Source organism: Podarcis raffonei, chromosome 2 (genome assembly GCF_027172205.1).
Source record: "Podarcis raffonei isolate rPodRaf1 chromosome 2, rPodRaf1.pri, whole genome shotgun sequence".
Classification (NCBI taxonomy): domain Eukaryota; kingdom Metazoa; phylum Chordata; class Lepidosauria; order Squamata; family Lacertidae; genus Podarcis; species Podarcis raffonei.
In genome coordinates, this window is record NC_070603.1 from 39,972,150 (window position 1) to 39,983,504 (window position 11,355).

Below are 11,355 nucleotides of genomic sequence, written 5' to 3' on the forward strand. Positions count from 1 at the left end.
CGTTGCATCTTTGACCATGGACTGGACTTGGACCTCGCCTCTCGGGTAACCCATGGGACCAGCACAGGAGGTTAACTCTTCCCTCGACTACAATTCTAATGATGATTGACCCCCATGCTGCTTTCGAGTTTTCCCCTAAGCTCAATAGCAGCATGGCAGGAGGGGCAATTTACATCAGGATGGTGGGAGGCAGGATTTAAAACTTTCCTCTCCCTACAATTTTGCTTGTGTTGCGCAGCTGAGTAGAAAACAGCTGAGAGGGATGAAAAAGAGGATGGAATGCAAAAAAAGTATTTTCTGGAGCCCTACACTCCATCAGCTGATCTGGGAAGGGTATGTTGTGGGTCATGTAAGATTAAGCTGTGATTGACAAGCAGCCCAATGCCTTCACATTGCTAGCTTCTGAACTAGAGATAGAAAAAAGGCATGTTTCTTGGATAATGATGAGAGAATGTGCACATTGCCCAGAGAACGTACAATATTCAACCTGAATATTCAGAATCTTGATGAAGTTCCCTCTCAGGTCCTTGTATCTTTCTGATTCCTCACCCCAAGCCCTCCTCTTCATCGGCTTCTCAGACCATGTGCAATCAATCTCCAAACCTGTTGGGTAGCATTGAATGATCAACTAGCAGTCTATCCCTGAGCATGTTAGCCTAAAGAAAGTCTCACACAGTTCATGAAGTTCACTGGGGCTTGCTTCCAAGACATTGTGCTACCTAAACTCATAGAACTGTCCATAAGAGTTGTCCTCCACATTTTCTTGTTTGGATGCTTTTATTTGTTTTGACAGTCAGCCCTCCCCAACCCCCACATATTGCCATATTAATTTGAATCATTCTTGTGCTGTGCCTTTTTCTTTTGGTTTCCAATTTCATGCAACGGGACTTCTGAGCAGAAATATATAGGTTAGTGCAGCGTGTTCTTGCACCAGGGTTGGGGACCAGGTATGGCTGGACTCTACCTCCCTTCATCCCTGACCATTGCCCCATTGCTGGGGCTGATGGGAGCTGGAGTTCAGCAAAATCCGGAAAGCCACAGAGTTTCCCATCGCTGTCTTGCACAATTCTTTCTTGTGCCTCCCAAGCCACATTCCGGCTTCAGAAAAGCCTCTCAGTCTGTATACATTACTCAGAGTTAAGCTGAGAGAAGGAATGAGTAATAATGCCAGGTATTTCCTGAACTACGCACCATCCCCTTCTGGATAGGGCCTCCCCCTTCCTTTTGAAAATAAGAAAGATAACTAGCCACTTGTGGATTGGTGCTTATTCACAGCAATCTTAACAGAGAAGAGGCTTAGCACGCCAGCAGCTTATTTTATTGGATGCCAAGCTGTGTAATTTAACTCAAGCTTATGGAAGGTGACAGGAAAGAGTTAATATCCTGAGGCGCTGAGGAGTGTTCAGGTGTGACTGTTCTTTCATATCTGGACTGCGTGCAGCTACAGTGCAAACACCTTAGAAGGCAGCAGCTGTCGGAGTTGGAGAAGCAGCTCTGTTCAGGAGATATTATAAAATGGCTGACTCTGAATCCAGCTGTCCCAAAGAACTGCCACGGGAACTGATACTTGAAGACTCCATCCATGCGGCAAATGGATCACAGATCTGCAAGGCAGAGTGTGAGAGCGTAGGATTGAAAAATGAAGCAGACCCTCTGTCATCGGATCCAGAAAGAGGGCATGCTCCCAGCAATGGAGTAGGCCTGGGAGAGAATGTGACTGAAAATGGACCCAAAGAGGAGCCACCAGGCAAGATTGGGGAAGGGGATGCGGTAGAGGGAGAAGAGGTCCTCTGTGACTTCTGCTTGGCTGAGAAGGTGCTGGCGGTGAAGTCCTGCTTGACCTGCATGGTGAACTATTGCCAGGATCACTTGAAGCCTCACTTGGAGAACGCCAAACTCCAGACCCATAAGCTTATGGATCCAATGAAGGACATTGACATGCAGAGCTGCGAAGTCCACAAGAGGCACCTCGGTTGGTTCTGCCATACTGACCTTGCGTGTGTCTGTGAGGAGTGCCTTGCAGATGGACACCAGGGACATAAGGCTGTCACCTGTGGGGTGGCCAGGAAAGAAAAGGAGGTAAATTGTAGCTTTCTGAGCACTGTCAATTTTCAGGGGGAATGTCATGGGATACTGGCTTGCTAGGAAATATGGGGCCTAGAGTTCTCATTCATACGCACACAGCCTTTTTACATGCGCATGGCTGGCCCAGAGTGCTGCTGGAGGGATTCTTGCTTGATATCATGTTAAGATTGTTTATAATTGCAAATTTAATAGAGAACAGGCTTCACTGAATGCAGCTGAGCTTGCTGCTGAGTAAACATGCTAGGGTTTTGCTGCAAATGTCGGATGCCTGGGGTTTCATGGTTATGTAGCTTGACATATTATGAAACCCAGGAGGCCATCCCACAGAAGGGATCACAGTTCAGGGGAAATCTGACAAAAGTTGGATGGACAAAAATGGGGTGTGCCTGCTTTCTGTTAGAAAAGGGTGGCATTGCCAAGTGTTATCTACACTCGGGGTCTGCTTGCAATTATCGCAAGCTCAGGGCAACTGGGGAGTTTGCTATATTACTAAGGACTGAACTGGTTGTGTCACCACTGGCAGCACATGCAGAATTTGGCACAGCTTAGCTTTTGGCCCTTGGATGCAGATGCTGGGAAGCTGTGACTGAGTGTCAAATGCTGATCCATTCCTGTATTTCTGGCAGTTTAGATGACTGGCTCTGTGGCTCAGCCCTTGGCCTTGACTCTCAGTGAGGACTGAGACAAAAATGCAGCTGCCACAGGACAAAAGAATCAGTAGTTCAGAAGGCATAATTCCTACGGCTAGAAGCTCAAGGTAGAAATTGAACTGGAAAGATCCTCAGCTGCAGTGAGAGTTTCCAATATACAACACCATCATGGGACCAATAGCTATTAAAGTTAAGATTCATTCACTCACTCAAAGAGATAGTTAGCATTGTTGTGGCAATTGTGCGCAATGAACTCTACTTGCATCCAGTGGTATATGGTTCAAGGAACCACTGCATGAAGTAGGGCTTTCTCAGTGGTGGCACCCTAGTTACAGAACTCCTGTCCAGTTGAGATCAAATGGTCTCCCACACTATCTTGAATTAGGCAGCAGCTTAGAAATTTACTCTCATGGGGCACTGGAGCAGTGGAGCATAATTACAGTACCTCCGTTGATATGATTTGTGTTATAATATCCATTGTAGCGTATTGGATATTGCAAGGTATTCTGAACGGAAGTTTTAAAATGCTGGTTTTAACGTCGTCATTTTATGATTGTTGGCTTTGTGGGAGGAAGGACAGAATGTAAGAAATAATGTAATAATTACTTCCTCCTTTCCACTTTCCCTTTCTATCACACTTGTATCACCCCCCCCCAGTAGTTATGCAAGGTGGGTGTTATTTAAACCACTGAATATGAACACACATTTCACCCAGTGTTAAAAAAAAGCCGCTGCATCTTTCATTCAGATGTTTAGGCAAAAACAAGCATGGACTTTACATGCTCCTTGTAAAATATTTAGCTTAAAAGTAAACAGACCTACAGCAATAATCTCAAAGGAGTGCCCGGTGCTCTTAATGATGAATTAGAGTGCAGTTTTGGGCAAACAATTACAAAGGAGTTCTGATTTCCTCCCATTTGGATGATTGTTTCTATGTCCCAGATTCTGCATTGAAACTTTCCCAGCCTGAGGCTTTTATAATGTAGCAGTAATTCCAGAAATTGCTGTGAATCATAGTTTGTGTGAAAGAGGCAGGTATTCATAGCCGTTATGACTACCTGTGTAGAAGGTGTGAGCTCTTGGCTTTTTCTGTCTATTCCTGTTCTCCAGGATAGAACTATTATTTGATGTTTCATATTTAATACCAAAGGGATTTGTTAAACTCATAATCTGTCCCCCTGAAGAATGCAAATTTAGATCAACTGAAGGTGTGGTATAGGAACAACATGGGGACGCCGCCATGGGTTTAGCACCCCCAAAATGCACCTGCATGCAGTATTAAATGCATGTGGACATGCAGTGTGGACATGCTCTTAGTCACAAGTAGATCGTCCCCCACCCTAAAGGCTCAGAGGAACCAAATAATGTAGTATATTTCAGGAACACGTTGCTTCGGAAAGCAAAACTGGCTAACATTGTTCCTGCCACATCTTGCCTCAGCTGAAGTTTCTGAATACCTTTCAAGGGCAGTCTCGTGTGGAGCACATTGCAGGCATCTCATCTAGAATAGATGTGATCAAAACATGTGTGACAATATCAATCTGATTTCTCCAGGAAAGGGCACAGCTGGCACACTGGTCAAAGCTGTGCAAAAACACAGGTGCTACCTGACAATCCCATGGCAAAGTTGGGTTCCAAGAGTACCCCAAACTGCAAACCTTGTCCTTGAAGGGCAGTGCATCCTCATCAGGTACATCTGATGGGCTAAGCTTTCCTACTGACCAACAGCACCTCTATCTGTCTCAGTTTGTTAGCCCATGACTGTGCATTTAATGTAATGTGCACTTTGGCCTCTGGGGATACGAATCCCAGATTGATTGCTTTTAAGGGAAAATGGATATTTCCATTTGATTCATGGCTTTTAAAAACTGCTGTTGAGTTGCCTCTTTCAATAACCTCTGATTTTATCTACCCACAGTACGAACTTATTCAGCTCCAAGCAGGCTATGACTGGAAACTGAAGTCAGCAGAAAATGCAATTGAAAAGCTGCAGAGAAATTCAGAGTCTATAGTGGTAAGATTTTCACTAGGCCACCTCTTTCTTTGCAGCTAAGTTCCTGTTCAGGTTGGTCTCAAACTGGCTGTATTGTACTGTATTAAGAAAGGCATACCCATAGCCCTCTCTTTGTTATAAGCAGGCTGTATCTTCGTAGACTTTGCTAACTGACTGTAACCCCACAAAACAATCTGGACCAGGGCTGGCTCCAGGTTTGGAAAGGTCCTGGGCAAAATGTCCTCTGGTGGACTCTTCAGGCATAGCTGGTGGTGTTAGCAACAGCAGCAATTTCTCATAATGTCCTGGAGCAACCTGGTGCCCTACGGATGTTGTTGGACACCAACTCCCATCTCAGCATGGCCAATGGTCAGGGATGATTGGAATTGGAGTCCAAAACATTTGGAGGGCACTGGCTTCGGGAAGGATGCCCTGGAGCATCTGATGTCATAACTCTCTGGGAAATCCAAATGATGGCTTGCAGATGTAGCTTCATGATGTGAAGGACCATGGTAGTGGCCCTAGGATGCTGTTTGCTGATGATGACCATTGTCATCATGGAAAAACAGGGACTAAAGTTTGTGGTTTAGCATTTTAATCATTTTGATCTCTCTCATTCCCCCTTTTATGCTCATCTTGTTCTTTGATTCTTCTCAAAGTATAGCCACAAAATCTGTGACCGTAGGATCAGTGTTCCTATGGACCCAAAACACTTCTTACCTTGTCTGGATTGTTACTCATATGTGCCAACTTTGATGGCCAGTGTGGAAGAGGAGTGGCAGGCTCAATCTGCTGTGGAAACAAAAGCTTGATGATATCATCCAGCAGATGAGTAACATTTCTACGTGGCTGGGAGGTTCCCACAGGGTTGGTCCTCCTTAAAATAATAGAGGGGTGACTAATGCAATTCATTTTCACTTATTGGAAACCTTCTTAAACTGCGTAACCCTTCTGCCAGCCTGGTAGTTGCCTGAGGAATGTAAAATATTCTGTGGGTTGCTCCTCTGGCGTGAAGGTTTATCTCGGTGGTTGGGAACTTACGACCCTTCAGATGTTTTTGGACTCCAGTTACCATCATCCATAATCATTGATCATGTTGGCAGGGGATGATGGGAGTTAGAGTCCAACACAATCTGAAAATCTGTATGTTTGCCACCTCTGATGTAGATTATTCTGTCTCCATGTTGACCAGGTATGGCACACACCCAGTGCCAAGTAGTTGAATGACAGCTATTGACAGACTGGTCTTGTCAGGAGTTGGCTGTCTACTAGAGGAAGGGGATATTCTCTGTCTCTGTTGCTCATTTATTTTCACAGTTCCTTCTGTTTTCTCTCCTTCAACAGCTTTCTTTTGCCCTCACATCTCATATTAATATGGGCACATTTATCAATCAGTTTATTATATTTATATCCCACCTTTGCTCCAAAGAGCTCAAGGTGGCATACATGGTTCTCCCTTTCTTATTTTATGTTTGCAATAACTCTCTAAGGTAGGTTAGGATGAGAGACAGTGACTGGCCCAAGACCCAAGGCCACTCAGTGACATTCTTAGCTGAATGGAGATTTGATTGCTGAACTTCCAGGACTTGGTCTGACACTTTAACCACCACACCACACTGGACATCTAACCACTGCACTATGTTACTTTTCCAATAACAAAGATGGTGATTTCCTCCCCCTGCAGAGTTCTGTATCTGAAGTGAAAACCTTGGTGGAAGAGAAGTTTGAGGAGCTGCTCCAAGCAGTGAAGAAGACTCAGTCTGTTGTGCTAGCTTTCCTAGAGGAGAAGGAGCGTGGTGCCGTTAATCATGCTAATGGGATAAAGATCCACCTTGAGAACAAGCGGGTGGTGATGGAGGAATGCAAGAGCAGGCTGGAGAAGATGGCCACACACACAAATGACATCATCTTTCTAAAGGTACCTTAATTGGCCAAGAGGCAAACGACCAGTTGGTGTTGCTGACTTAAAATGGTCAAATGTTTGGGTTAAGGAAATGCTAATGAAATGCAACCCTTGCTGTCCCATTGCATTTCTTTCTGTAAGCTGTGCGTGCTCCTGTGTGTTTGCCTGATCTGAGATGCTCAACCAGGCCTGTGGCCCCTCTAGTCCAGCATCCTGTTCTCACAGTGGCCAACCAGATGCCTCTAGGAAGTCCACAAGCAGGACCCAAGTGCAAAGGACCCTTCCCCCACTTGTGATTCCCAGCATGTGATATACAGAGACATACTAGGTTTGACAGTGGAGGTAGAATATTGACATTCGGTGGCAAGTGGCTATGGATAGCTGTATCCTCCATGAAATTGCCCTGTCCTCTTTTAAAGCAATCCACGCTGGTGGCCATCACTGTCTCCTGTGTGAGCAAGTTCCATCGTTAAACTATGTGTTGTGTACGTGTTTGTGAGACCAGCTGCTGTTGTATGGGCAGCTAATGTGTGCATTTGAGTGAGCAGAAGCTGCTGGTGAGAGAAGCTGCTCCTATGCATGTACTTCATTTCTGCAACCTTCAGCCCCTTGGCTCAAACTCCTCTCGTACCATGAGATTGGGGAGCTGTCTGACTTTCCAGAAGCAGCAGGAGCAAGCCTGAGACCAGGAGACCTGAATCAGCTGGGGAGCTGTCCAGCCAAAGAGGCAAGGATGAAACTGCTGCCCTAGCAGCCATCAGACAATGACTGAGCAGTTTTCTGGATGGTTCTGATGCCCAGCTCCTTCCTGGAGTACCTGCAGGGCCCTGGTCTGGAGCAGTTGTTGCTTCCTGCTCCCCCTCCCAAGTAGGGTTAGGAGATGAGATGGGTCTTGGCCTGCCAAACAGGGGCTATGTCTCTGGACCTGGGATTTGGCCACTTTGAGTTGATTTGGAAAAGAAAAGTGGAGGTAAATATTAATAACAATGATGGTCAAGAAACAGGAAGGTTATTAGGCTGCAATAACTTGAACCAATCATGTGCATGATGTGTGCATCCTTTTCTGTAGCTACCACAGAAGAGCAGTTAGTTGCAGGGAGTGAGGCCAGGCTAAGCAGTGCATATCCCTCTTTAGAAGCATCTTCCTGTTTAGCAGATTGGAAGGGAAGGATAAGCCCAGCCCAGCCCAGCTGTGACTCCCCTGAAAAGCAATTCAGTTAGGCTTAAATAACAACTCCTATAGCTGTTTTAAAAATATTAGTTGTTGCGTGAGGTTTGTGTGTGAGAGTGCCTTGGGGGTGGGCTGGAATCAAACACCCAGAGTGGAAATGGTTAACCCTTGGCTTCTCACCTGTGTCTGACCCCCCACAAAACAGCCCTTACACTGCAGCTAGGCTTTTAAAACAATTTCTATTGCCACCAATGGATGCAGGGTTTGTTTGGTTTTGCCTAATTGCTGTGTGGGGAGGTAGCATTGAGGTTGGGCGATTATATGTTGGTTGGAGAGGCCCTACCGGTATTTATGTATGTATGTGGGTATTTATTAACAGGAATACTGTGAATTCAAGAAGAGCGAAGGAGACGACACGTTGCCCAGTGTCTACATTGGCCTAAAAGACAAATTGTCAGGGATCCGAAGGGTGGTCACAGAGTCCACGGAACATATTTTACAACTTTTACAAACTTCCTATAAGGACAAGTTGCAGGAGTTTGCTAAAGATGGTGAGTTCCTATCTACCAACCCGCTCATCCAGTCCAGTGACCTTTTCCTCTGTTGTTTCTGCAACTAAGCTGTTGTGTTACTTTTCTTTTTGCAGAGGACGCTGGCATCAAAACAATGGTGTCCGCCATGATCCCATTCAAGCACCGCATAACTGCCCCAGAACCTAAAAGCAGGAGTGACTTCTTGAAATGTAAGGCATAATTATATACATGACTGTATCTTTCAGATGAATAGACTCTTAAGACCAAGCCTGTCGGTTTGTTGAGTTTTGAGGGGAACAGCGAGAGGAAAACAGTGGTTTTAAACTAATACGATATATTTCTTGTTCCTCCAAAGATATTTGCCCATTGACGTTTGACCCGGTTACTGCTCATCGCTATTTGAGGCTCTTGGAAGACAACCACAAAGTCACCAACACCACGCCGTGGGAGCACCCGTACCCGGATCACCCAGAGAGATTTCAGCACTGGCGCCAGGTGCTGTCGGGCAAAAGCTTATACATCAGCCGCTACTACTTTGAGGTCGAGATATTTGGGGCTGGCGTTTACATTGGCATGACGAACAAGAGCATTGATCGGAAGGGTTCCGAAAGCAACAGCTGCATCTCAGGGAATGACTTCTCCTGGTGTGTTAAGTGGAATGGGAAGGAATTCTCTGCTTGGCATAGTGATGTGGAGACACCATTGAAAGTCCAGGGATTCAGCAGGATAGGAGTTTACCTGGATTACCCCAGGGGCACCCTTTCCTTTTACGGCATTGCTTCGGATGTCATGACTCTTTTGCATAAGTTTGAGTGCAAGTTTACTGAACCTCTCTACCCAGCCTTCTGGCTATCCAAGAAGGAGAACAGTGTGCAGATTGTCAAGTTGTGGGATGAGGCTGAGGCCACCCTGGCACCTCTTCCTGCTCACTTGGGAGAAGCAGCTTCTTCCAGTACGGTCTTGGCACCTGAGAGCGAAGCAGAGGCAAGTACAAAGACATCAGAGTCGGGACACAGCCATTGATTAAGTGATGTGATCATGGGCACTCCTTCTTACTACAAGTGTGCCACTGAATTAATTAAAAGGTAAAGGCAGACACGATGGCCTCTAAGGGGGGTGGAATCAAATATCCGTATTAGGGCAATACTTTTATCTGGCCAACAAACACGTCACAAAATCGGGTGAGCTGAATTGTTTTGTTGCATGTTTACCTTTTTGGTTGCCTACCACTCCACTAAATATCTTCTCCAAATTGAGAAACAGCTGGGGGAAAGGGAATCTCCAAGGTCACGCTGTTTACTTTGTAGGGAACTGATGCACCTTTCAAGACTGGCATTGGCTGCCTCAGTGTTCGCCTGCTCCCTGATGCTCAACTGATACATCTGTAAAGAAGCATTTTTTAACAACATCAACACCAGCGCTGCAAGTCTCCAGTTCTCTTGTCATGTGGCCTGGATGAGCAGTACCACAGCATTAGAGCTGTTCAGTTTCTGAAAACAACTGTTCTTTCTTAGCAAAGGAAATTGTGGGCATTTCTCATTTACTGCATTATCTTGGCAGGTTGAATAAACTTTGGTTTATTATTTATCGCATGTTATTATGTTTTGATTCTTTGACTGTTTTGATATGGTATCAGAATTTGTTTTCTGCTTTCTGAAAAATCTGTGGTTTGGATTTTCTAAACGAGTAACATTACACTGAGTGAAATGTGGCTGGATAACCAAGGACCAGGTGAAATTGTCCCAGGGCCTAGACCTCGTTTGTGGGCCACCTGCTGCCCATTCCTGGCCTATAGCAAATCAGATCATCATTGATTGATTTATTGATTTTTTAATACTAGGTACTCGCAAAAATCAAATGAGCAGGGCCCCGGCCCACAGGTTCACAATATTTGGCAAGTACAAAGATTGTTGATTCAGGACTGGGGTCATGCAAACTTGGGTGTGGACCATTTTGGACAAGGCTATCACTGAGTAAACTGTCGATTGCATCTTGACAGTTTTGTTTGCTTGCTAGCAGGTTAAACACCACCTCTAAACTGAGAAACAAAGCAACTAATGGTCAAAGTTTCCCTTTCTTTAAGTGATTTTGTTTTTCTCTAGAATTCCCTTTTTCCTGTGGGAAGTGTGTTACAAAAAGGAAGCCTTATTTTATTTTAACTTTTTTAACTTGCGAATTCAGGAATGGAGGAGAAATGGCTGTGATGATAAAACTGCCTTTTCTCCAGTACAGGTGAAGTTCAAACTGCACAGACACAAAAGAAATGTCTCATAGCTCCTCTCTGTACAATCTCTCCTCCTGTAGCAGCCATCCTAGCCAGAGAAGGAGTTGTTCAACTAGCTTCCACTGCTTAAGCAAAGGTTGATGACGTCAAGATTTTAGGACAACCTGTGCCCCACAAACCACTTTGAACTCCTAAAGTCATGTAGCATCCCCCATTTGGCAAGGGAAAGGCCTACCAATGTAGACTTCTGAGTCTGTGGACTTTCATGAGAGCTGTGTGCACAGTATACATTTGAAACAGTTTCGAAGCATATGTTTTCCCTCAAAAGAATTCTGGGCACTGTAGTTTGACCCTCACAGATTTACAGTTCCCAGCAACTCCTAAGCAACTACAGTGCAAAGAAATATTGGAAGGGAAAAGGTGCTTTGAGTGTGCTTTAAACGTACAATGTGTACACAGGCAAAGAAGGCTATGCACTCAGGTTTCTAGCTCCCAAGGAAGCCTTTGTGGGTAGTCTATTCACATAGGCTTTATCCAGTGCTATTTTTCTAGAAAAAAAAGAGGTACCAGAACTCACCATCATTCTACCATGAACACCTCCCTCACTCTCTTAGAATGGCAATGGCGCCCACCTGAGAAAAGCCAGAACTGCGTTCTGGTGAGTTCTGGCTGAAAAAAGAAAGCCCTGGCTTTACCCCAGTAAACATCCATGGCTAACACAGGGACATCAGGAGCAGGAAAAGCTGCTCACACACCATCATTTTGTGCCAGCTCCCCAGTAATTGTTTGCTTGAAG

General features: G+C 45.1%; 1 protein-coding gene across 1 annotated transcript; it reads left to right on the plus strand.

Moving 5' to 3' along the window:
• The first annotated feature begins 1,320 nt into the window (after positions 1–1,320).
• TRIM16 (tripartite motif containing 16) lies at positions 1,321–9,900 on the plus strand. The gene is made up of 6 exons (XM_053376130.1): positions 1,321–2,079; positions 4,654–4,749; positions 6,413–6,646; positions 8,182–8,353; positions 8,449–8,544; positions 8,691–9,900. The coding sequence occupies exons 1-6, from the start codon at positions 1,516–1,518 to the stop codon at positions 9,356–9,358; spliced, it is 1,830 nt and encodes a 609-aa protein (XP_053232105.1). The 5' UTR covers positions 1,321–1,515; the 3' UTR covers positions 9,359–9,900.
• Positions 9,901–11,355: the final 1,455 nt, after the last annotated feature.